Source organism: Taurulus bubalis (genome assembly GCF_910589615.1).
Source record: "Taurulus bubalis genome assembly, chromosome: 2".
NCBI lineage: Eukaryota > Metazoa > Chordata > Actinopteri > Perciformes > Cottidae > Taurulus > Taurulus bubalis.
In genome coordinates, this window is record NC_136590.1 from 15259363 (window position 1) to 15286448 (window position 27086).

The window sequence follows — 27086 nt, forward strand, 5'->3', positions numbered from 1 at the left end:
CAAGTTATCGTCCCTTCTTTTTGCCCGGAGCGGTGAAACCCTCACGGCCGGGGAATCAAGGTCGCAGGCCGTGTTAAATTAGCAAATTCACTTTTTATGAAAGAAAACCTAATCTGGATTGGTTTTATTAATAGAATTCCCCCTGAGCCAAGTGGAGAGGGGAAGGGGCAAAACACTTTCAAGTGGAATAATTAAGGGCCTTCTCTCTTTCTCTAGTTAATTAAGATGAGCATGCAGGCTCTTGTTATGTGTTGCTTCTGCTGAACAAGCTGAAACAGTCGATGCCGCACAAGCAGCAGCCCTGTCACTTAACCGCATGAGGAGGAAGAATCCTTTTCGATTTCCCGATCTGTGGTTTTGAACTCCTTAAGAACTTGTAGGTACTAGATTTGTGAGCAAAGCGGGTACCGTGATGCGAGCCGTGTACACGTGAGGGTTAAAAGTCTGCTGTGTTTTCTCCATCACATGTTTCAGTTCCTGAGGATCTTTCCCTGGAGGAGAGGGACGAGCTTTCAAACATCCGACGCAGGAAGAGAGAGCTGCTCGATGATATTGAGGTGTGTGTTTGCACATTTGAGTAGAATGTACACTATGTTCAGGATACATTTGAGCTACATCTCAATAGCTGAGGCCTCTGTTCATTAGTGGTGCATTCAAGATAAATTGATAGTTTTGTTTCTGATGATTTTTATGTACTGTGTTGATAGCGCCTCATTTTAATGTGGAACTGGAAACCAAAATAGGAGTACCGTACCTGTGAGTTAGTTATTCTGACCTGTTAATGCTTTTTGCCTATCTACTGTCGCGCTGCAGGTCTATTTGCGTGCTGTACATAATGCAAATAGACCTGCAGTACATCCTCTGCCTGTCCATGCCATAAAACCTTTTTCCAGTTTTAATTTAAAGAAAGAAACCAACAGTCTCACTCTTTTCTCTCAGAGGTTGAAGTTTGAGATAGCAGAGGTCATGACGGAGATTGAACAGCTGACGTGTGTTGGAGAAAGGTGAGTAACTGAAGTTGTAGTTTGTGCATGTGATGTACATCTCTAATATATCAGTAACAGAGTAATTATCAAGTATTTTCAAGCACTTGGTGGCTCGACAACACCATGTGTGTAAATGTTTAAATTCAACTTCTTGAGACAAAAACTGAACATTATAAGCTTATTAGTTGTAGAATTGAGATGTATTGCATTGCACTAGATTGTAGGTGTACCTTGTACATTCACTAGACACATTATGACACCAGGGCCAAAGCAATAGTCTTCACACTGTTCTGGTCCTTTGGATGTTTTATATATTATTTATGCATTTAGTTCAGTGATATTTTCTGTGGACGTTGTTATTCTTTAAAAGGTAGTAGTGTGCATTATAGTTTCTGTACATAATGGTCTATTCTAAAGGCTGTTTCAAAGAGAGTTTCAGATTTACATGTTTGCATGAGACGGCAAATGAATTACAAAGGTGTAAACTGACCTAGACATAGCTGGGAAGGATGGCATTTTTTATCAAAGAAATATTAGGTTGCCATATTGTTTGTGTAGATCAAATGTTGATTTATTGACTAAAAAGTGTCAAACCAACAGCTGCATGAAACAAATAATGAGAGTCAATGAGCAGCATACCGTATGTGCCCGCTGTCTCTGTGCATATGTTATTTCAGATTATGTGCACACACGTTTAATGGGAACAGATGTGGCAGGGAATAAAATTCTCTGTTGGGACTTTAAATAACGTATATTGCTGTGTTTTGACGTTCAGGTACTTGACAATCTGTTATTCTCAGTGTTGTTTAGGGTTAAAACGTGCCAGTAACCCGAATTAAATGCATCTGTGTTCTAGTAAAACAACCCAGAGAAACAAACAGATCGCCATGGGCAGGAAGAAGTTCAACATGGATCCAAAGAAGGTACCGTGCGTCTTGTAACAGCCTCCGCTGTCTCTGTAGCCTTGAAAGGAAAGATTTTGTTCAGGTCTGAAGAGTGATCAATTCTCAGCCCTGTCATTTTCCATCATCAAATGAGACAAACAACCATCCTATTTTCTTCTTTTCGTTACCAGGGAATCCAGTTCCTGCTGGAGAACGACCTCCTCCAGCACACCCCCGAAGACATCGCCCAGTTCCTCTACAAGGGCGAGGGCCTTAACAAGACCGTCATCGGAGATTACTTGGGCGAGCGGTAAGACAGAGCATCAATCAGTCTGCAGGAGGAAGTCCTTCCATGAGATTTATGCTCCCCCTGTGATTAGAGAAAGACATTATGGACTGGATTGATAGAGAGCACGATTGACTCCCTCCAACATGAATCTTCGAGCCAGTGTGGGTGTCTTGTCATAGTCCACCCATGTGGACTTATCACTGGCAATAAAAGATCCATCCAGCTCCTCACATCTCAGGCCAGACTGCTGGATGATGAAGAAGAAGGGACGTCCTGCAGCCAGGGAGATAAATGGTGTCATCTGAGGGGGATATTAGATAGTGTACAAGGACAAAATACAATAAAAAAAAAAACTGGAAAAGGGAGCTGCGAGAGGGCATAGAGAGAGACTGAGAGGAAGTATAGCTAAATTAAACAGAAAAAGGTAAAGTATATTTTTACAAAATTAATATTAATTTTAAAGGGAATCCTATATAAATACAGCACTGTCTAAACTTGACTAAAGTCTGTAATATCCTACCTCTGTACAGGTGCTGAGCTGCAGCAGTAGACACACAAGCAATGAAGCAATGAAACACACACACACACACACATTGTGAATGAAGCTGAAAGTTGGGGGGGGACTCTTGGGACTCCTCTTGATGGCAATAGGCTTTGCTCGTGGAGGATCATCAAAGAGGCCACCTACCCGGTGGAAATCACACTAAACACTGGCTGAGGGTTTACGCTCAGTAATTATCACTAATTGAGCTTATGCAGGGAGCAAGAACCTATCATTACATGCTGAGTGGAGAGGGAGATGAAGAGGGGGGAAAACAGGAGGGAAGCACACGTGAAAAGGAGGGAAGAAGGAGAATAGATCGTGGGAGATGGATGTGGGTGATTGACTCCTAAATTACGCAACCAGGCCTTTTTATTTTTCCTGTATAATTCAGCTTTGTTTGTTACATACTATAATACACTCATTGCGATCACACTGAGACACATGCTGTGTATTTGCAATTTCATTTTTTACGAACAGCAGGCCACATTTACATTTCTTTGTAATAAATATGCCTCAAGCAATACACCTCATATATAACCATCATAGGACAGGATTCATTGTATTTGGCTGCAGACTCCAGTGTAGGGTTCAAGAAGAAGAAAGCCCCCAAGTCATCGGCCAAATAATTACAGTTATTGCGAAACAAGTTTGATGTTTGTTTCCTGTTAGCCAATGCTTTCTGTACTTTTCTCAGCCTCTGCAATGTCTTTCTACAAATAAACCCCAAATGTTGAACAATACACATCACAAAGACGATACAGGATCAGTATCATGGCCCCTGATGTACAACAAACATGATCAGGGAAGCTGTGGCCGCAGCCTGAGAGCAGCTGTTGACTTTTCCTACAAAAATCCCACCAATGGCCAAACTAAATTCTGACCAAAAGAGCCTGGGTTTGGTTTAAGCTGTTTTTCATCAGCCCACCCGCCCCCTTAGAGTGGAGAAATACTCAGCATCGGCCAGCTGTTTAAATTGCTTCCAGACCACACGCTCAGCACCCGGTATGAATAAGGGCACAAACATGACAGGAATGCTGAGAAACAGGAATTCAGGTTGAGAAATGCTTTCATGGAAGAAATGGTTTCCACCACCTTGTCTTCTGGGTTCACATTGTGTTGAGAGTTATCTTACATCTTCTCTGGATTGTCTTCTTGCTCCTTGACATAAAATGAATTGCTTAGCGACAGAATGACATTGGGAATCAGATTTGCTCACATGTATTTTTTTTCCCACCAGGGATGACTTCAACCTCAAGGTGCTGCAGGCGTTTGTGGAGCTGCATGAGTTTGCAGACCTCAATCTCGTCCAAGCACTCCGGTCAGCACAACGATTGACCAAAAATATTGAACAGAAAAAGTTCCAGCGGCTCTGCCATGTGCACCCTGACTCCCTGTGGCATCACTAATGAAATCCCTTCCTCTTCTCTCCAATTGTAGCCAGTTCCTGTGGAGTTTCCGTTTGCCAGGTGAAGCCCAGAAGATTGACCGCATGATGGAGAGCTTTGCCTCGCGGTACTGCCAGTGCAACCCCGGAGTCTTCCAGTCGACAGGTCAGACACAAAGCAGGCTACTGCCGTGTAAACTGGTGGTCCTCAACCTTTTTTTGTCAGATGAGCCCCTTCCTGTTGCAAATGTCTTCATTTTAATTGATTTTAAACTGGATGTTGATTTGACAATGTTGGTTATAGAAGTAAATATTGTTACAACATTTTTTTCATGCAATCAAACAGTTAGTGTTTAGGTCGGTTTGGTCCAGTTTCATTTGACCAAATGTTTAAGCAATTTAACTATTACTTTAAGCAAATTAATGAATATACGTTACCTATAGAAATATTCATAATTGATCCATTACTTTAGCCATTGCCATTAATCTAGCTATACTGGCCATTTAATCCATTACTTTTAGCTAACTGTTTCAACTTCTCTAGTTTCTTGCTGCATAGTTTTAAATCACTCTTAATTGCCACAGTGTTGATGTTACAGCTGACTCCGTGCAGATTTCTTCTCTTTTTAATCGTAACTTCCGATTATTTTTAATGAATTGAGCTAATCTTTCCACTTGGAATCATCAAAAGTACCCTCCGGGATACAAAAGAGCAAAGTGTGAAATTCATTATGTTGGACAAAGTCAATGCACTGATAAGCAATTTAGCGTAATGTGCCAACAGAAGTACTGCCCGAGGGTGGAGGGTGCATTGAGTGATGGCCTGTATTTTTTTAATGCATTTCAATCATTAAGCCAGAGTTTCTGTAACTAAAGCTCAATGAGGATTAACCAGATTACAGTAACTACAGATCACATCAGCAGAAGATGAGTTCAGAGTAAACAACCAGCAACAAACAAGGGACATCCATTATTTAGGAAGATGGAATCAGGCTGAGTGATACATAGTCTTGTGATAAACAACACCTACAACTACAACGGTCAGTAAATAATTAAAGAGGTTTTAGAGCAACGAATTGTGTTGCATGCTCAGGTACTAAATGAAATGTAATAATGGAGGGTGGTGAAGCCACACAGAAGGCATTTTTTTGACTTTTTAGAGATATGGGGGTTTCTACAGGCTGCGACATTATGACGATCTGCATGTATGTTTGTGTGTAAGACCGTTGTGGGTGCAGAGCAGTACAGCAGCTTAAATCCATGAATGAAGCAGCAACCAAACACTGAGCTCATAAAACCATCAAATAAACCAGCGATCTTTGATCCCCAGCGGAATGAGCAACCCATCTCTCTCTGTGTTTCATCATGCACATCAAGTTTTTTAATACACCGACATTCCTCTCACAGTTATAGCAGCTGCTCTTGCCCCGTATTACACACTGTGTCCAAAGCTTCTCTTTTTTTTATCGAGTATTTTGTTAGTGGGCAGACAATAGACAGCGCAGGACAGCCAGGGCCAAACTGTGTCAGTGAGAGGATGCAGACAGCGAGGAATGAATGATTCATTTAAAAGGCAGCCACTGGCCCGTGTGTGTCTGAACATTAACTCACAGTAGAGAGACAAAAGCCTGCCTCCCCCTCTCACTTTTGATCCCACGTACACCTCTCTCTCTCAAATACAAATGCAGCACAAAAAGATGGGATGCATATAGTCTTTGTCTGTTCCTACCAGCCACACAGCAAACTATTTTAAAGGAATAACAACTAAAGAAATCTACATTTAGAGGAATTAGGACTTGCTTGTCTATAATGGCAACATAAAAAATGTGAAAGAAGAAACGGGAACAAGCAATAAGAAAATGATACAAATATTATGAAAATAATTATAAATATTATGAATTACCTGTTATGTATGTTTGATCTATATGATTCCCTGTTGTTGCTCTCAGATACCTGCTACGTGCTGTCCTTTGCCATCATCATGCTGAACACCAGCCTCCATAACCCCAACGTCAGAGACAAGCCCCCTGTGGAACGCTTCATCTCCATGAACAGAGGCATCAACGAAGGAGGAGATCTGCCAGAGGAGCTTCTCAGGGTGAGAAGTTGTCTGTGATCCGTTTGTTTGTCTGTGCAATGACTGATCTCTGTGTCCCAACTACTCCATACAAGTGAGGTGTTTCCCTTACGGTTCACCTTTTTGATTAATACTGTCCCTTCACCTGTCTGCAGAACCTTTACGACAGCATCAAAAACGAGCCCTTCAAAATCCCAGAAGATGATGGGAACGATCTGACGCACACGTTCTTCAACCCCGACAGAGAAGGCTGGCTCCTAAAGCTCGGTATGTGCATTTAGAGTCAAAGAAGTAACCTTGATTTGTAAGCATACCCTCAACATCAATTTTGCTGAGAAGTATCCTTTATTTCCCTGGTGATGAGTGCTGTTTGTTTGTATGTATCTTGTATATGACGGGCGTCCAGGCAGCCATGCTGGAGGTTGACCGCTCTTGGGCAATAATGGCTGAAAATAGCCGAAGTTACATAACTCAGAATTTGACAATTCCAGCAGAATTAAACATTAAGTTCAGATTTGCCCCAGTATGCTGACAGACACCAATTAAACCTATACAAATATTGAGTATTTCATATTTGTAATCATGTTTTCTAAGGATTAAAGGTCCTGGCCACACTAGCATTTGTAATATTATGTTAAATTATTTCACTACAGGGGAACTCCTCAAATTTGCTTAAATTTGCAAGTTCAGTGTAGGTGAACTTTAGTACACGAGTTGTTAACTGTCTTGATAGCGCTGTCTTTTGAGAGAACGGACGAACTTGATAGTCTAAAATGGAGAAATATATCAATAGTGGTGTCACACCATCCAAATCCAGCCACACAAAGCCACTAGCATGACTGTAGCCTTTTAGCTTATCTTTAGTTGTGAGCCCTTTGCGCTAACACAGGTGTACAAAACTCTACATCACCAGCACATTGAAATATTTATCCCATCGTGAATACACTACTAACTCTGGCTAATGAGCTAGCTAACAAAGTTGTTCATGTTAGCAGAGCTGACTCTTCCCAAGAAATAGGTATTTACTAAGCTGCAGATATTAAAATGTGGTCAAAACTCATTTTAGTTTGCTCATCATTTCTGCTTACAACAGCTTAATTTTTGCCCGGAAACTGTCCTCCTTCATGATGGTGCTCGATATGGTTGCTAGTAGATCTGTGAAGGAACTGCAAAGTGTCTTTTCGTCCCTCGTCCTTCATCTCGTGACCTGTCCTCTTCGTTTTGTCTCGTATTGTCTCTCCTCTCACTTAACGCATGCTCCTTTCTCTGATTACTGGCATTGTGATTTTTGTGCTTGATGTGTCCTTCAAAAATCCTTCTGTTTTTGGTTCCACGCTCCTTTTCTCTAACCTCTCACACTTTCACCTTTTGTTCTGTTCTCTCATTCTGTTCTTTGATGGCTGTCCCTTCTTAACAATCTGTATTAGGAGGTAGGTAATGCTCCTTCCTCCATCCTTCTCGATGCCCTCACACTGGCATTGGCTGCCATTATCTCCTTAGCACACCGGGTCCCTGAACATGCTAGCCGTCTCATGTAATTGGCTTATTGTGTCAGAGTTGTTATTTGGCTAATAAGAACAGCATTTTGAGGCGACGGGTTATCTCATTCAAAGGCAAGGCGAGTTGGAGGTCAGAGATCTCTAATTCTGCATGAGGATTGGCTGCATTCCTCTTGTGGCTCTGGATGACGCAGAGGGCCCGTCTCAGATGGTGTGACCGCGAAAAAGAAAAGAAAAGATAACTGTCCACCACAGTGCACATTCCCTTTATTATTATTCCTCTTTTCACTAACATGTGCCACGATAACCAGATTAAATGTTTTTTTAAGTTTGAAAGAAATCCCAATTAATTCAAGTGATTTAAAACCCCTTATATAGATGCGAAAATTAAATTCAAGATTGCTTTATTTTACTGACCTACTGTATTCACTGTAGTTGTGGTGCATGCAGTTTAACAACCCAGTGGACACGTATACTGGGGAATTACGGGTGCTTTCACCTTCATGTTCAATTCCATATTGTTCAAGACAACTGATTTGAATTGCACTTGTTTAAAGGAATAGTGTGAACTTTTTGAAGTGTGCTTTATTGCATTTCTGCTAAGAGTTGGAGGATAAGGTCGACGCCACTGTCGTGTCTTTCCAATCTCTGCGATGTTCTCAACTAACCAAGCTGCTGGCTGTAATGTCAGCTTCACGTTTCGCTTACAGGCATGAACGTGGGATCAATCTCCTCAGCTATCTCTCAGCGAGAAAGTGAAAACTCAAATTACCCCTTAAAACATTAGTAAGTCAACTAAACGACTAAATGAAACAGCTGCATGCTTTGATTCCCCCCCATAATCCTTGTAGAGTCCCTGAAACAAGCAACCAGAATGCTTTGAACCACTAGAGACGGCCCTACGCGTCATACAGCTCCTGTGTAGCTGTAGAGCTGTGTAGCTGTCTGCCAGAACACACACGCTCAGCTTTATGAATGAATGGGCTGCTTGAGTCTGCGCTGTGGGAATGTGTACACCTACCGCTGCGTGGCTGGTCATGCAGTGAAATACAGGAGACCCTGGCCTATTGTCATTCTCCTCCCTCTGTTCCTGTCCCACAGGCCTCAGTACCCCACGCTGCTGCTCCTTCTCTTCCTGTACAGACCCCCAACCTCTCTCTCTTTCTCATTTGCTCATTACCCCATCAGCTGCACTTGTCACATCATTTTAGGTCCAGTTTTCCCCCATTAGTGAATTCCTCGCTAATTTCAGCTCCATCAGCGGAGTCCCTGCTTTATAAGAGATTTTTGTTTTGTTTTTGTTTAAATGAAGCACTCGGGTGTTCAACATCATATCTATCTCATTACACTTCATTATTATCCAGGACTGAGCCTGCTGCTATGCCTGAATCCATCATCAGCACGCGTGAACAGCATGTCATAAAATAAAGTTATTTAAACATATCTTTAAAAAGGCTTTGTGTCTACTGAAGGGTCACAAAACAGCCCTGTTGGTCAAGTGAGGAAACTGTCAGAGCTCAGCTAAGCTAGATTCTGGGACAGACTAAAGAGACATGGACGGATGCAAACAGCTTTTCCTGACCTCCACATTGATTTGAATGGAACAGGGAGATCTGCTGTCAAAGCATTATAGGCAATACTGTGCCTGCTCTGCATGCAACGACTTTAAACAAATAAGATGTTGACTAAATTACACTTTAGACCTTTTTTATCCTGTTCAACAATTAAAAATATGAAATTGAGAGATGCAAGACTTTTAACTCCCTGTCACTTGTGCACATACTCCCTCTCCGGAGTGTCCTTAAAGAAACAAGGGAGTGATAAATCAGCATTAGAAGGATGCAAACATCCTTCCTGCACCGGAAATCCAAGATGAATGTCAGGTTTTCAGGATGAAGTTAAACATACGTCTAAATAAGATAAATAGCTCTCCAGACTGACAAAATAAAACTTGAATATGTTGTATTAACCCGACAGTAGTAGACCAGTAGACCACATTTGAAATCCACATTAATTTTAATGAGTTAAATGCAGCAAGTGCATCTGAACGTAAACATTTCTCATAAATAATACACTACAGATTTGGGATTTTACTCGAGCTAGCAGTATATAGTGAAATCTGGGTCAAGAGAACATTTCATATTGATTACATCAGTAACGGCTGCTTTGTGCTCATTCTGTTAAATCAGCAAACATGTTATTATGGGACACATATTGACATCAGACACATTGTGTTTTTTGGGGATTACATAGGTAAATTGCATCACTGATGATGTAATTAACAGAAAATCCAATAATCCCAATAATCTTCTTTCATCTGAAGCAGATGGAGAGAATGTGTCTCTTCTAAGGAGTTATCCTTATATTATTGCTACATTCAGATGTTTAATTGTATCATAAAATTAAACTGTTTGGCTTCTTGTATTTACACATATTCCAAATTCAAACGTTCTCTGCAATGATCATTACAGTTTTCTGCCTCAGTTTTTTTTATTTATTTTAAAAGCAGGCTCATAAAGCTCATAAAATCCGTCACTCTCATTGGTTAGACCAGTTGAGTGCACTCCCGCTTTAGTTGTCACGTGTACGTGGTATGTTTCTCCTGGAAGGTAACACTGTGCTGAACGAGCCCTGCAGAGCCCTCGGGCATCCATCTCTCGAGACTGGGAGGAGGTGCTGGAGGCCTCTGACTGAGCCTAATAATGCAGAGAGCTGATGATCAGAACCAGATGTGGCACGTGGAGCTATGGTCTCCTGCAGGTTGACCTCTCCATGCACAAACACTGCCGCCTCTTAAGTTGGAACTCAAACGGTACGTTTTCTTCTCCGCAGGCGGCCGGGTGAAGACGTGGAAGAGACGGTGGTTCATTCTGACCGACAACTGCCTCTATTACTTTGAATACACAACAGTAAGTTTTATTATGTGTCAGAACAAACTCAATCTGTTGTGTATATTACACAACAATTCATCTCTTTGCAGATTACTCACATACAAGAGCTTAAAGGAACATGCAGAGAGTTAGATGAAAAGATTTATAGCGGGTTCTGTGTTCTGTGTCTGTGTTCTGTGACTATTTTTTGGCCAGGACTGGTGGCTCTCTGGAGTATCCACTGGTTGCCAACTCATGGTGACGACATGGAGAAGCCAGCCAGGAAATTGGCCACCACACAACCCTCCTAAACACCAGAGATTCTTGTTTTTACATTTTGGCTTTGGTCCTTTTTTTTGGTACATACCCAGGCTTTATGCTCGGTTAAGCTAATACACGCTGGTTCTTGTTTCCTATTTAACAGACAGAAGTGAGTGGTATCCATCTTCTCAGCTAACTCTCTGCAAAAAATCAAATCAGCATATTTCCGAAAATATAAAAACAATAATTTCTCAATAAATATAGTTTAAATGTTTTTAATATTATATCTAATTTTGGCAGTTTAGCTAAGTGTGTGAAACAGGTTAAGTTAAGTTGGATTAAAATATAAAGAATAAAGGGCACACACATAGTCACACATACACACACAGTTAAAGACAGAGGTCTTTTCCTTCCAGCTCTGCACTTCAACAAATGCATCCCCTTTGACCTAAATGAACTTCACTCCAGCAATTGACACAAGGCATCATAGGAAACATCTGTAAAGTCTACGGCAAACATCTGGCACCGCTAAGCCGCAAGCCAAGTGCCTCCCCCAGCCCGCTGTCTGTCAACCCACGCTTCACCCCTTTTTTGAGAACACCCCAATCCCTCGGCTCACACACACACACTTCAGTGGGGGTACACACACTCCAAAAAAAAAAAAAAGACACACACAACCAGCTGTGAGCGGCCGTCCCAGGGCATTTCCTCCCCCTGCTGTGCCCCCTCATTAGTAGGAAGATGACAAGCAGGACACAAGGCTGTTCCTCAAGGTCCCCCCTCACATCTGGCCCCGCAGACACAAACGCTGGAGGGTGGAAGATGGAGGATGTAGAGAGCGCAGGGTTAAGCTTCCCTCGGGTGCTGTCCCCTACGTGACCAGGATGAATAAAAACTTCAAATGTGCTTTTACCACCCCCTTGATTTTTTACTTTGATGGCGGCAGGCTCATTATGTAGAGATAATGGATAAAATACTTTCGGTGGAAATGAAGGGCGCCGCATGTCGCGTGATTTTTTTTTACTGCGTCAACTTTGTGACATTAGTTTTGCTCCTTGCTAGATAACTAGTCATCTTGTAAATCTGTAACACATTTAATGTCTGGAAGAAGTTAAACACCATGAAAATAAATATCTTTAACTGAAGAAGCAGGTTTTTTGTTGACAGGATGTATTGAAAATGTGCACTTCATTGAAAGAAAGAAAAAACACTAGCAACAATGAATACAGTGGTGGGACCAAGAGGCCTCATGTTTTAAATATGGGTTCAGTCGGATTTGACCTGAAGGATCTATTCTACTGATACAATGAAGCAGAATTCATTCTGTTTCTTCAAAGACTTTTGAGTGAGTGATTTTATTCGGTCAGGATCCTTTCTAAATTACGTGTCGTTGCACCCTCTTTACACACTTGTTTTGTCCTCATGAGACATGCACGCACTGACAGAATGTGTGTGTGTGTGTGTGTTTCCAGGATAAAGAGCCTCGTGGGATTATTCCTCTGGAGAACCTCAGCATCAGAGAGGTGGACGAGCCCCGGAAACCTGTAAGAACCTGAAATTCAGACACTGTCTTGTCCCTCTGAATCTGTCTCTCTTTTACATTTAAATTCATAGAGAGATCATAAACTTAGAAAAAAGAAAGAAAGAAAAGGAGATTGTTTATCAATTGGTTGCTTCCTGTTTCCCCAGAACTGCTTCGAGCTCTACAACCCCAGCCACAAAGGTCAGGTGATCAAGGCCTGCAAGACGGAGGCGGACGGGCGAGTTGTCGAGGGCAACCACGTGGTGTACAGGATATCGGCCCCCACGCCGGAGGAGAAGGAGGAGTGGATCAAATCCATCAAGTAAGAGACGCCGTGTTCGTGTGGATCCATTTACACTGAGAGGGCACTTAGCCAACGCCGGGCTGCTCCCTTGTGGGGCTCTCATGTCTGACCTTGACTGTGAGAAAGCAACACACACACACACACACACACACAGGGACGTGAGCTTAATCAGAAATGTGCAGACCAGCACAAACAAACACGCACACACACACACACACACACACACACGCTGGTGACTAAATGTGACTCTGTTTCTCACACTTCTACACAGATAACACTCAGGGGTGATTTCTGCTCTGCTGGATAAGCTTGCTTCCCTTTGATTGGAGCTCAGCAGACACACACACACACACACACACCACACACACACACACACACACACACACACACACACACACAACTCAGGCACTTTGCCTTGCTGCACTCTTTGAGGTGCTTTTCGGCTAACTTGGAAAATGTGATCAATACCACAGCAGAAATCGTATTATACAATGCTTTAATTACATTGAAATACACTTAGCATTGACATATGTTTATCCATTAAATGGAAGTGATGGTTCTTTTGGCTAAGTTACTGGAAATCTTGTTCAGAGTGAGGCTCCTTAACGCACAGTTAAAGTGATTGGAAAGAGGAGAAAGGTGGTCCTTTTTTCTGTTTGGTAGATTTAGTCAGGTGACCTTCAGATTCCTCACTGCATGTGGCATGTCTCAGAGCTTTCAGTGCAAAAGCACAAGTGTTAACTAGCAGCGTTTTAGTCCAGTTGCGCTGGACATCATATTGTAAAAGCCTCTTCCGGCCATTGTTGGAAGAATGAAATATCAGAGATTGGACTCGGCAGGACAGAGCTGTGCTGCCTCAAACACCTTCTCACTTGACTCAGCTGCTGGGGCGGCAGACTGTCCTGTGGTCAGCAGATTCACATTCTCACACACACACACAGTGCAGTGTATCCACGCTGTCCCACCTGACTCATCTGCAAGACTGGAAACTACTCTTGTGGTGCGAGGTTACACACACGCACGCACGGACACAACTGTCCAGCTCAGCATGTCTACGGTTCTTCTGCTGGGAAGGCTGAGGGTTAGTCAGTGTTGTTCAGTGTTGGCAGTTTTTAGTCGCTTTTATGAGGCTTTGATTTTCCTACAAGGAGCGTGGAGAACTATGGAACCATTTAAGTCACTTGCCTAATAAAAAAGGGACAAAGCAACTAGCTGGTGATCAAAGTGGAACATTTTTCAGTTGAAGAGCCAGACATTTCCCTCAGGAGTTGGTGGGGACCAAAGCAGAGCAAAAAGGAGTGAATAGCAGAGTGACTTACAGAACCACGACAAACGAATGACAATGCTGCTTCATGTTGTTTCTAATACCACACACTTATTAATAATAATAATAATTAATAATAATTGTACTTTCCTACATACATTTTGATAGACAGCTTCTTCCTCTGAGATTGCTTTAAATTGACTAGTGCAACATTTAAGTTGTTTACTGGGTGCATGTTGTTGATCAGTGTGTTAAAAGTGTAACAAATCACAGTACAAGCCTGGCTTCGGTGTTGATCACTCCGAATTAAAGTGAACGGGTTTCTCTCTAGATACACCAGAAAGCAATACAAACACTAGGCGGGATGTGCTTTGGTTAAGATGCAGCGACTGATCAATACAAAACAGATTAAGGACAAGTTAGTACCAAGAGAAATTACTGGACCCCGCCTAAAATACTCAAAACATCCCGACTTGATCATGTGTAACAATGTTTGTCTCCTCTCTATGGGAACAGGTTTCCCTGGTAATAAAAATACATCTTGTTCACAATGTTGAAACATTGTCAAGACAGCGTGTAATATGTTATAATAGGTTTGGCATGAGCAGTGGGAAACTTTAATCCTTCCTCTCCTTTTTGCAGAGCGAGCATCAGCAAGGATCCCTTCTACGACATGCTGGCCACCAGGAAGCGGAGGATAGCCAACAAGAAGTGATGACTGTCCGCCTTTGACCACGCCCCCGCATCGCCACCGCGTCTGTGACCAGCGGAGTCCTGGCATGTGTGTGTGTGCGTTGCATCTCGGGGGCCGTGAAACCCCTCTCGTTTGTTTTTCAGGTCTGGAGGATGAGCCGCAGACACAGGTTGGAGTTTTTCTAGTTCATTTCCACCAGAAGATGTCTGCCAATCATTTCTTGGGTTTTCATCCGACACAGGCCCTGGACACTGATGTTCGTTTTGGGGGACTGCGTGCAAATTAAAAAAAACTTTACTAAGCCGGATGAAAACAAATGGACAAACGAATGAGGACTAAAGCCGTGACTGGAATCCTGGGAAATCTTTGCAGTGTGGCTGTGACGAGTTTGCCCTCTGCTGGACATACAAGGAGTTAAATCTACGGGAGGATTTGAATCCTGAATATTCCTCCTCCTCATATGGCATCCCTTTCATCCAGACTGTTCGCCTGTCTGCTAACAAGACTCCTAGATGCCAGTCGACATTTTATCTTGAACCAAAATGTCCTTCTGACAACTGCCACCAATAATGTGTTGTAGTCTCCTGGAACTACAGAAAGCCTCAATCGTATAAATCAGCTGGTCTGATTTTAGTGAAGTGACACTATCTGTATATGCAAACACAGATTTCTTCTACAAACTCAAACTTCATTGACATAAAATGCCCGTATTTCTTCTTTGAAGGCAAAGCATTGGATGCAGGTTGAGGAATACTTCACATATATTGAGTGTAATTAACCTTTTATGTGACCACAGTTTTAAAAAGCTATAAACGGTCATTTGATGTATTGAAGATCCACCTCTGTGTTCAAGTTTCTTTTGTATTTATTTTCTTAATTTGTTTAACAAAAAAGAGGCAGCCCCCCAATTTACATGATGCATGTATAGAATATATTGTACATACTGTTTTATTTTCTCCTTTCTCTGTTGTGTTTATGTAGCATTTAAATCATAAGGGCCGTAGCCGATACCCGTTCACCTTTTTAGTTCAACAGCTTTACAACAGTGGAAGAGCGACTTTGTGAAGCTTTTTTTTTGCAGAGCAGTGACCCCTCCTCCCACCGTTATTACTGAAGATCAGAGAATACATGATGTTTTATGAAATACAAACTCACTATGCCAAGTTGGACAAGAGAGTATAGAACATAGGCGGGTGCACCCCACCTTTGAAAAGGTTAAACAAAAGAGATACTAGATACTTTTCATAACTCCAGACTTGTGAATGCTGACTGGAATCTGAGGACTGCTTTCCCCAAACAGATCAAGAATAATTCACTAATAGATGAGTTGATATTTACACATCTTAGTTTGGGAAAACCACTCCTGAATACTTTAAAGGAAACTTTGAATAAAATGACATGCTGATCAGAAAACAGTTATTGTGTGCATGTGAATTCAGTAAAAAGAGCTCCACTCCCTCAACATGTCAGGTCTTTGGTTATTCCAAACATGGAAACAGTGTTGTGAATAAAATATAGCCCACTGAGCCATTCAGCCAATAGCTAGAACTGTGTGTGTGTGTGTGTGTGTGTGTGTGTGTGTGAGAGAGTGTGAGAGAGTGTGAGAGAGAGAGTGTGAGAGAGAGAGTGTGAGAGTGTGAGAGAGAGAGAGAGAGAGAGAGAGCCACCGGATGCATCTACATCATAATTTAACTATTGTGGAACGTTTGATGAACAAGAAGCTCGGATACAATCAGTCTATTCCTAATATATTATACAAAAGGCAGACAGGAGCTTATCAAAAATCCCTGACAACTAGTCAGGCATCCCAATCAACACTTTTCATTCATTTCAACACAGCTTGTAAACAAAGTCAAAGACCAAATTACAATTTCTGACATTAACAAATGTATTTTAAGGCTTTTACCTTATACAATGTATAAATTCTGACATGCTAAACTAAAAAGGTATAACAGCAGTTTTTCAACATCTGTCTAAAGTTGGGGGGAAAAAGAAAACATACTCATTCCCAACTTTTGTCCAGAGAATATGGTCAAATTTAACATGGATGTTTCTTAAAAAAAGCAAAACAAAACATCTACTGATAACCCTGATACAGGATTTTACATACAAAAGTAACTGATAGTACAGTTCAAAATTAAATTCACAGTATTCATAAGACACAAACTGTATTTTTCATTAGAAAGCAAACACAAATGGTCCACAGCTATGATAACACATGTTTGATGCTTTTTTTTTTCTCCTTTTGTTTTTGATGTTTAAAAATAAAATTAAAAGAAATTGAGAGGCATGATCCAGAGAAAAAAAAAATGCATCTGTGAAAAAGTTTAAAAGTGAATCTTAGGCTTCAGAGCAACAACGGAAACCAAATTAAAAACTAAAAGCTGGGAAATATCCTCAAGTCTGTCCAGGGTTAATGTGGAGGTATCAGTCAGCGACGCCTCATCTCCCCGCACTGCGCTCCTGTCTCATTCATTGACATATCCCTCTATAGTCCGCTCAAAGAAAAAAACTCAGACATAGCGACTCTGTAGATATGGTGACATCTTAAACCTGCAGCCAACGCGCCACCGTACGATTCTTCTCCTCGGCAACACTGTTCCCTTTAGTTCCCGTCTCATTCGAAGCAGGTGGATATCCGCGATGGATGTTAACAAGTTTTCAAGTCCTGAGTTCCACTGAGCAGCAGTTGACATGTTTAAGCTCCAGGCTTTGTTTGTATTCATACAAGTATATATTAATATTTTTCATCATAAATGTTTATCTTGTGACTGTTTTTCTTCTTCTTTAGCAATAGGTAGGAGAATTAGGGCAAATAAATCTGCCTTAAAAAAAAATATCTGAACAGTTAAAACACCTTTGTTGTGGTAAAAATACAATATGCTCCCAAGGAAGAAGCGCCACGTCAAAAAAGGTCGTAGGTGTCATTCCTCTGCTGTTGTTAAAATGTTGTTGATGCGTCTGAAATGAGAAAGAAGAGGCCTCCATACAATCGGTTTGCATAGCCAGGAGCGTAGATATTTGCACCTATGATAAGAGTTCCGACTGTTTACCAGCACCGATTGTGCAAGAGCATACTGTGAGAATCATTGAAAGGGTGCCCACTCACAGAGTCAGGGTTTCAAGCCACTGGAGAATCCATGGGAGTCCCCATTGATTTGGCTGTAACCATTTCCTGCAAAAAAGGATGAACACTTTTAATTGACAGGCTCCACAGCAGCATTATTTCCACATGTTGGTTGTTTTTGAGGATGACTTTGGAAGTGAAAAACCTTTAATACCTTTGTATCCGTTGACATGGTGGGGAGTTGAACCGTTTGTGGGTGAGGTGTGGTTGGAGGAGAGTGGATGTTCTCGGCTGCCATCAGTGTAGTCTGAGCACCGACGCTTCTCTGGCAAAAAAGCATTGTCATTTTTAGCCTCCTTGATGTCGTCATAGCGTCGCTTGCGGCTTTCCTTCTCCTCACTGCTTCTGCTCTTGTGGCTCCGAGCAGCTCCTGGGCTGTGCTGCTCGCTGTCACGCGGCCTCCTCTTTTTCTTCTTCTTCTTCTTCTTTTTTGTTTCATTGGCTCTGTTTGAATCCACTTCGGAGCTTCTAGGGGAAGACAGAAAACACGCCATGATTATTCCCAATTCTCGACTAAATCCAAAACTGACTAACGAGTCAGGCTTTGTCAACGGCTAAAGACAAACAATTTAGGGCTACAGCTCAGAGTATTTTCCTTATCGTTTAAATCTATAGAATATCAAAATAGTGAAAAGATGCCCAAGGTGATGCCTTCAAAATATCTTGTTTTCTTAATTAAAAGGGTCCAAAATGATGATGGTTGATTCTCTAATGTTGAATGGTTGAGCAAAATGGCAAATATACACTATCCAAAACTAATTTGCACAAAGTGTCACAAAGCAGAGAGAAAGATGGTGTCACTCACCCGCTTTCACGGTGCCTGTCTTTATCCTTTGACTTCTTCTTTTTCTTGCTCTTTTTGTGTTTTTTAGAGCGGTGTGCCTCAGCGCTGTCATCCCTCTCCTTGCTCAGATGATCAGTCGTTCTTTTGCAATTCTGATCCTCCCCGTTTAGAGCTGAATCAAACGTGGAGAGACGAGCCTGAGGGGACGAGCCCTTGGACTTTGTGGAGGTTTCCGGCTCAGTGGAAGGCGAGGAATTCTCTTCTTTTGACAGATAATAGTCCTTTTCCCTGCCATTGCTCTTGTCCTTAATCACACGGGATTCTCGACTGTCTGGCTGCCCCCTTCCTCGACCATGAGACTTCTCACTGTAGGGATAACCGTGTCCCCTCCGCTCACGGTCCCAGTCATCTCTGTAGCGGCGGTTGTGATTGTGGTGGTAATGGTTAGAGCATCTATCACGATCACGCTCCCTAGGGTGGGGGAGGGTCCGCTCCCAGTGGTGCTCGGACTCCCAGTAGGAACGATTGTGAGGAGGAAAACGATCCTTGTATGGGCGCTGATGGTGGTGGGGATCTCTGGAGTCCCGTCTGTAACGATGCCGATCCCCAACACTTTCTCGCTCCTGACTCCTGTCCCTGTAGTGTCTCTCTTTGTCTCTGCTGCAGTCAGAGTACAGTCTGTCTCTCTCCCTGTCTCGGTATGTTTGCACTTCATCGCCTCTAAAACTGGGCTTAGACTGGTGTTGCTCCTTAGAATCTGTGTGTCTTTCAGTTTCTGCTGACAGATCACTGGTCTGTGTTGCATCTCTTTCTTCCTCCACACCTCTGCTAATTTTCTCTGGAGCTGCAGAGGCCCCATTGGTGTTTTGGGCGCAGTCTGGCGGGATGGATAAGGCCGTAGGGTTGCAATGCAGAGCAGAAGAGGAAGCAGATTCTTTAGATGAGACAGAATCGGTCTTTGTAGCAGCATTTGAGGGTGGAGAGCTGACAGTAGAGGATGCTGTCTGCAGAGGGAGTGGTTCAGACACATTCTTAGCCCTTGTGTCAGGAGTGGAGAGGTTCTGGCTTTCACTGGCAACAGGATGGATGCTCTGAGAAGAACTGGCCTGGAATGAGGCAGAAGTATGTGCCTCTTTGCTGTAGAAACAAACAAAACAGGAAGCATTTAAATATTGCTTTGTATTATACTTTGGGGGTTCAATGTCTGTGTATACTGTGCAGATGTAATCAAATATATTTGATATCTACTCAATGGATTAATAATTTTTCCAGCTCAGTGTTAGAGTGCTAATCTTACCTTGTTTGACTATGGTCACCGTCTAGTCCATTAGCAGCAACAGTAGTCACAGAGGATGAACCCCCGTGATTACTGCCAGAGACCTGAGGAGCAAAAACAAGCCATGATTCATTTATAATATAGGAATTTAGACAAAACTACTGTTCACTAGGTTAGCAATCTACTATGAAGTGATAGCGAAAACACAAAGCATATAATTTACTTTATCAGGGGTGTTGTGTCCGTTCACTTTGTGGTGTTCATAACGGTGCCCATTTTGACTGGATTCGAAGACACCGTTGGTTGGTCCATTTAATCCGTTACCGTTGTGGTGCATTCCTGACTGTCCGTTGGTGGCTTGAGTGGAATGATCAAAGACGTCTCCCGTTCTCTTGTTTCCATTAAGGTGAGACTTGGCCAGAAAGCCCTTCTCCAAAGTGCCACAGTTCTCCTGGTCCGATTCCTCCGAAGACTCTTGGCCGTACGGCACCAAGAACGACACTCCATTCCCTCCCGTGTGGTGATCCCTGTTACTGCGAGACATGCCGTTACTGTGGTTAAGCTGACGTGGAACAAAGCGAACATCTGAGGTAGACTGTGAGGAGGATAAAGAGCTGGAGGAGGAGCAGCTGCTGCTGCTGCTGCTGCTGCTGCTGGCAGAGGCTGGCTGGCTGTAAGAGGAGGCGGCGGACGACGGGCGGTTGGGTTTGCCTTGTCCAATGAAGAAGGAAAGCTTCTGGCGCTTGTCGTGGTCTGGGATCATCGTAGGCCGGCTGATTGTGTGGGAGATGGAAGAAGAGGAAGAGGCCAGTCCATGGCTAGGTTTTCCCACAACACTGCTGCTGGTGCTGGGCTTGGAGTTGCTGGGATAGTCCCTTAGAGATCCATTGCCATTAACGTGGAGATTGCGCTGAGGAGGAAACAAAAAGTACACAAGGACATGTTTTGAGCGTCTAGGTCCAACATTGGATACATATCTTAAAGGAAAACATTCGAAGATGACTGATCACCAGTATTGAAATGTTAGCAAGTCTGTAGTACCTTGGTCATGTGTGGTGGCAGCTGTGGACCTATGAAGCCCATGTTGTTGTTGTGGTGGACGGTGGTGTTGATGCGTGGTATCACTACCGGTCGTGGAGATGACTGACCAGGGATGCTTGGGTTATGGCTCATGTGGCTGTAGTCCCCTGTTTTCTTCCCATCACTGGACCTAGTGACAAACATGAAAGAAACATTAGCGATAAGAAACTTTTTTTAATGAGTTGGAGGGTTCATATTTAAGGGTTTGAGACAGTCAAAATGATAGTTTACTCACTTGATGTAGAAAAGGACATAGGCCTGCTGGTTGAGAACAGACCTGATGTCACTGACAGACACAGAGGAGTCGTTCATCTGATACCACTGCCCATTGCTTGCCTGGAAAACACAACAGAAGAGTTGGCAGGCTTTAACATATTTGGCTCAACAGAATCATCACGGTTACACACCTTCCATTTAAATTATTTTAATATTTTAAAGTGTTCCAATATAATAAAAGTTGAGAACCTTTCACTGTCAAGAAGAAATATAATCATGGATAAATGTGTAAACATAGATGATTTACTAGAATAATTATATTGTCTATATACTTTTATGCACACAAAATTCGACCTGTCAAGACTTCAGACCATTGCGCTGAGGTAAGAGTTGTTGTAGGATCTCTTCATTAAACTTTTATGGCGAGTTGTTGATAGACTGCTGGAGAGACCAATGCGTGTATGTGTACTTGGCAACAACAGTGCCCTGATAGATTAGAACAGAGGTCCATAGCAGTGCCAGTACCTTAATATAGCAGAAGTAGTGTCCAGCATGACAGCTGAATCCAGAGTGGACCAGCACAGCAAACAGCCCGTAGACCTGGGGCTCCCCTTGAGACTGAGACATAAAGGGCCGCAGGTCCAGGTATTCTGGATATTTCACATCCTGATGACCAAACGACAGCTAATTAATATAAATGATTCATATTATATCATGTTCTTGATACGATAGTCCACACATGTCATGGTACCTTTGTGATTTTGCCTCCACTGAAGTTTGCAAAGCGTTTGAGTGAGAGGGTGAGCACATTTGAACTGCGGTGGATGGTAAATCTCTTTGAGGCTGTGACCATTTTTTTACACCTGAGGAAAAGTAATGTTCAGTCAGTTAGCTGTCAAATGCATATAAATTAGAAAATAAAACCCTGGCTCTTTCTTGTCATGTTTTCTAAATTCCTTTAGTCTGTAAAACAACTTACTTGGTGCATTTGTAGGCATTTTCTCCATCCAGCTGCTCTGGCTTGACAAACTGCTCCAGAGCCTTGGAGACACTGGGAGCTGTCTGCATGGAGAGAAAAATTACTTTTGGTTCCGTTTGTAAGATCGGTGCAAAAAAATTACTATGCCTGTCATGATAATTACGTTATTGACTGAGCATAAATGATATGGACATGACCTTGATAATTTTTGCTGACCTTGCCATTAACCGATACATTAACATTGTGAATATTGGGCTCCGTTACAAAAATTCACGATTTCTTTATTTATTTATCGTTCAATTTTTTTTTATTGTTAGAATATTGAAATATTTTTCCACATTCCAATTCCAATGTTAAAAGTTCCAAGAATTAAAAGTTAATTGCTCTTTGAAAAAGGGTGTAAATGCACTATTATGCTATTCTACTCTATTGTTTTCAGTCACATAAAATTGTCTTAAAATTACAGTTTTTTTTTTTTAATTATTCCTGCAACAATATCATCCAACTAAAGTGCTTATCGTGACAGGACTCATTGTTATGCAGTAAAATAGAAAACGGAGGCATATCAGAGCCACATGTTATTTTTTCTTTACCTTAATTTCCAGAGTTATATCTAGAAAAGGGTCAAATGTATCCGAGACTGCTTTGCAGTTTAAACATTTAACTGAAAAAGAAAAGAAAAAAACAGTGTTTATTTATTAGTCAAGGAAAGCTGAGAAATAAAACAAAAACATACTTCATTTTGAAGAATGAAATCCAAAAACTAAGTCAACACTTCTAACGTACCTCTGGACCTTAGGTAGCCGCCAAATACTTGATGGATGTAAGTGGTTGCCTGCGTTTGCCTGTCCAATCTGTCACAAAGATAAATACGAGGATGAAAAACAATGGCATAACCGACTGGTTGCCGTATGAATCCAAGAAACAAACACAAATATTTTCAGGTTGTACTGGAGCAGAGAAGAAATGTCACTTTACAGTGTTTTGCACTGTCAGGTCACAACATTTTGCAGCCAAAAGAGCAGGAGCAAGAAAGGGAAGAATTAGAGCAAGAGTAATTAGATGAGAGGCCACCTGTTATTACAGAATAAGAATTTACTTAATACTTGAGGTTCCTAAAATCCCTCTCAGTCCCCTGAGAGCCACAGTGGCCGGGCCAGGGTATCTATTAAACATGTGTACATAACCTACTTGGCAACGGCTCTACACATTTCAGTAGACAATCATGAATACTTCATAGTGTATAGCTTTTATGCTAGATTTAGTCTTTGCAGAATATTCAATGCATCAGCGCAATACAGAATACAGTAGTACTTCCCTTCCTATTTGGTGGCATATTGATAAAAGAAGAAAAAATAAAAAGTATCCGAAGCAGTGTACAGTTTTGGAGATGTATGAAACTTACTTGGTTCCAGTTAAGCAGGACTTTTGCATAGCATCCACTGTGTACCGCAGGAACTCATGGGCATCCTCTTGGCTTCCATAGCGGAAGTGCTTAGCAATCCCTGTGAGGGAAAAACCCAAAACAGGAAAATATGTAAGACGTTGTTATATGATATCACACTTGCAAAGGATGCTAAGTTCAAAAAATTTTAACAGCACACTATAAACCCCCTAAAGTAAATTTCCCTCCAAAATTAAAAAGGGCACACAGCGCCTCCTGTCATCCATTTCAGGTAAACATTTTGTCAAAGGGCACAATTTCAGTGTTTTACAGACAATCACTTACTTTTGAGCTCATTGAGCACACCAATGGGCTTAATGACATTGCCAGAGTTTGCAAAGACCTGAATGATGTGGTTTTGCATGGTGCACATCATACAGAACCCCGGCTCATGACCTGTAGCAGCAACAGATGGACAAAACATTGATGAGTAAGACATGAATCGGACAAGAAGGTAGCTCATAGATACAACATTGATGTGATAATTACTGCACGACTGTATAAGTAGACAAAAACTTATTAGGTCCAAAGAAGCATCATGAAACAATAACTTACACGTTTTAGAGTGCTCCCGTGTCAGCAAATAGTTGGCAAACGGAGGAGTGTAGGTGAGACACTGCAGGGCTGAGTTGAGAAAGCAGGTGTTCCCCATGTTCTGCAGGCCAGCTCCAATGCGGTGAACCTGAGTCCACTTTAGGTTGAGCCGCTCTGGAGGAAAGAGGACCTTCTGGGGCGAGTCAATGCCATCACCACTGCTCATCACTGTACACACAGAGCCAACATTATTATTAAAATTAAATTCAATGAATTTACCAAGTCCAGGCCAAAAACAAGTATCTGTATGTTATGTACTCTATGTAAGTACATACTGGCACATCAGGAACCTTCTGGACCTTACAGTCATAGCTATCAGTATTAAGAGTTATATCACGTGATCATGACTACCGAGTACAACTTTAAAATAAGCTGAAGGAGAAAAGACAAGACAGAGTTTCTCTTTAGTTTTTGCGAAACTAGTCAGGCTGCTGCTCTTTATATTAAATCACCAACTGCATCACAAGCTCAAGAGACTGATCATGTTCTCACTTCGAAACTGGCTTGGTTCTGTAACTGGATGAGTGAAAGTAGAGTGGCAGCAGCAACACAATACCCACAAAACTAGTTGTGCGACACTCTCACAGTAGCAAATAGCGTAGCTTCATTAGTGCAGCGTGGTATCATTTATATCCGCATTTCCAATATGGGTAGGAAAATATTGACTTTTGGTATGTGTCAAATTCATGTCAAATTTTGAAGACATAGGTCAGGGAACTCTTCCATGCAATGGATAAATACAAGTAATGTGTATAGTTCCAAACCAGCTTACAAGACACTTGCATAAAAACACAGCTAATAAAAGCCCTCGTTTCTACCTTGCTCCTTGGACCGATCCACAGAGGAGGGTGTGCTGTTGTAGACTGCAGCTCCAGGCGTTGGGCCCAGGCAGCCTCCTGCAGCCTTCAGCCGTGGAGAGTCATTGGGCATGGTAGGACCCATAGCCCAGCTGCTGGAACAGCTACCGTCCATCCCCACGTCTCCACTGGTGAAGGGAGATCGCTTACACCCGACTGACTCGTGGTCAGACTTTTCTGAAGATCTGTCAACTATGGTCATTGTTCATTGCTGTATGAGGGGAAAAAACAGAAGTATGCATGGCTGCTGAAAATACAGATCAAGTTCAAGGTTTTGTGTTTTTCATACTAATGTTATTTTACATGTAGATATATCGCCGTGTGTGGCCCACAACTCGTTTGCATAACATTACAGTAAAAATAGATTACAACCAATCAATGCAATAGCCATTAATATGACTATTTATCACAAATCATTCAAAAAGTGCTGTCAAATAAATGCATTGCAATATTTGAATTTCACACCTATCAATCCCCTTTAGACAGTCATAGTTGCAGACTGTGTTTTATTTATAATATATATATATATATATATATATATACCAAAGTAACAAATCTCTCAGCCAAATACTAGTTAGTAGTAGATCTAACGAGATATAACAAAATTATGTTCCAGGATTTCACACACACACACACACACACACACACACACACACACACACACACACACACACACACAGCGAGAGAGAGAGTTGGCCCTTGGTGATAACAAATTATAGGGATGTTGCAATGTTTGATTTAAAACAAACGTCAGAAAACACTGGCCGGATAATAACTTATTATTATTATGTGTTAAAATGGACTTCTGCTAAAGTGACCCAGTGAACGACGCAGGAAACGTCCGAGTCTGAAGCACGTTTACAACACACAGCTGTTCCCTCCCACCTGCTCCGGCAGACTGGCTCACGTTGGCTCGCACACGGCTGCTAGGCCTTTGACACGCAGCGTCGCTAAACCTCACCAATACACGCATTACACCTCCATCCGCCCACCTGGGAGAAGGAGCACCGATTAAAAGCTCACTTTTCTCGTCGATGGCGAGAACAGAATAACCAACGAAAAGCGAGACTCCAGAAGTCACGAACACCATGGAAACTGCGAACGTAACTACTGTTAGCCACCGAAGGGCGCTAGCTGCGTACGGTGGCGGCGCTCGTGCGGCAATATTGATGCTAGTGGTGCTAGCTAGCTAGCTAGCTAACTAGCTCGGCAAGATGGAAGCGGACTGACATGGCGGGGAATATCGTAACCGTGTACTGCACACGCCAAAGTGCAGTTTAATCTTCCCTCTTCAAAATACATTTGATAAAAACTGCGTGGGCCCGTATACTGGACGTCTATCGAGCCGAGAAAGGAGGGGCTCGACACCGGCGGCTGTGTGTGCTCACTGCGCTGCTCTCTCCGACATGACAGAGAACCGGTGTAAGGCTACTACAACACATCTCAGCGGCTCAGGCCCACGAGAACACTACTGCTGCACAGTTCAAGTGCCACTAGACCGTAACATCAACAACGCACTCACCTGGAATCTGTTATGAATACGTTAATAGTGGTTGTAAATCCATTCCTTATTTCCAGCGGGTGTCCGGCGGTGAACAATGACGTAGCTAATTGCCCCACGGGTACATCCGGGTATCTTCGATGAAACAAGGTCTCTGATTGGTTTATACAGCCGTTCTCTGAGAGGAACGTGTTTCGGGAAGATCCGTCGCATGAACACTCTTCTGACCTTTGTGTACATAATGTACATCCAACATTGCGTGCTTTACACCCATATTGATATATTATCAGTGGTTTCAGAATAATTACTTGACAAATTGTTACATCTATGCTGAAATGATAATTTAAAAACAAAGTATGCAGTACCCACAGTATTTCCACTTTAAAAAGTTCTCAAAATAAAACAGTCCATTCCCTGTGACCAGTAATTTAACCTTACAACCAACCATCAACCACCATCAACCACATGTACAGGCAAGAGAACACATACATCTGTTTGAATATCCATGTACAAAAATAAACATCACCTTATCCCCATAAAATCAAAATTGGAAAGCTTACCGTGTCCACAAATGGTTTTCAATTTGCTGACAATGTCAGCGCACTCCTCAGGATCAAGAAGCTACACAATATAATACACATTGTGAACCC

At 42.2% G+C, this 27086-nt stretch overlaps 2 protein-coding genes across 2 annotated transcripts; one reads left to right on the forward strand and one right to left on the reverse strand.

Moving 5' to 3' along the window:
• Positions 1-943: 943 nt before the first annotated feature.
• Positions 944-14599, forward strand: LOC306749751 (cytohesin-3; the record flags this gene model as incomplete). Its single annotated transcript, XM_079233073.1, has 11 exons — positions 944-1004; positions 1843-1909; positions 2062-2180; positions 3941-4021; positions 4141-4253; positions 6037-6185; positions 6320-6431; positions 10496-10572; positions 12267-12338; positions 12484-12638; positions 14527-14599. The coding sequence occupies exons 1-11, from the start codon at positions 967-969 to the stop codon at positions 14597-14599; spliced, it is 1056 nt and encodes a 351-aa protein (XP_079089199.1). The 5' UTR covers positions 944-966.
• A 2736-nt stretch (positions 14600-17335) lies between these two features.
• On the reverse strand, positions 17336-25137 carry usp42 (ubiquitin specific peptidase 42; the record flags this gene model as incomplete). The annotated part of the gene is made up of 17 exons (XM_079214113.1): positions 17336-17539; positions 17688-17753; positions 17860-18173; positions 18511-19626; positions 19787-19869; positions 19989-20675; positions 20807-20975; positions 21081-21181; positions 21587-21727; positions 21813-21924; positions 22041-22123; positions 22634-22704; positions 22827-22894; positions 23446-23545; positions 23770-23880; positions 24040-24246; positions 24897-25137. The coding sequence occupies 16 exons, from the start codon at positions 25135-25137 to the stop codon at positions 17692-17694; spliced, it is 3666 nt and encodes a 1221-aa protein (XP_079070239.1). The 3' UTR covers positions 17336-17539; positions 17688-17691.
• Positions 25138-27086: the final 1949 nt, after the last annotated feature.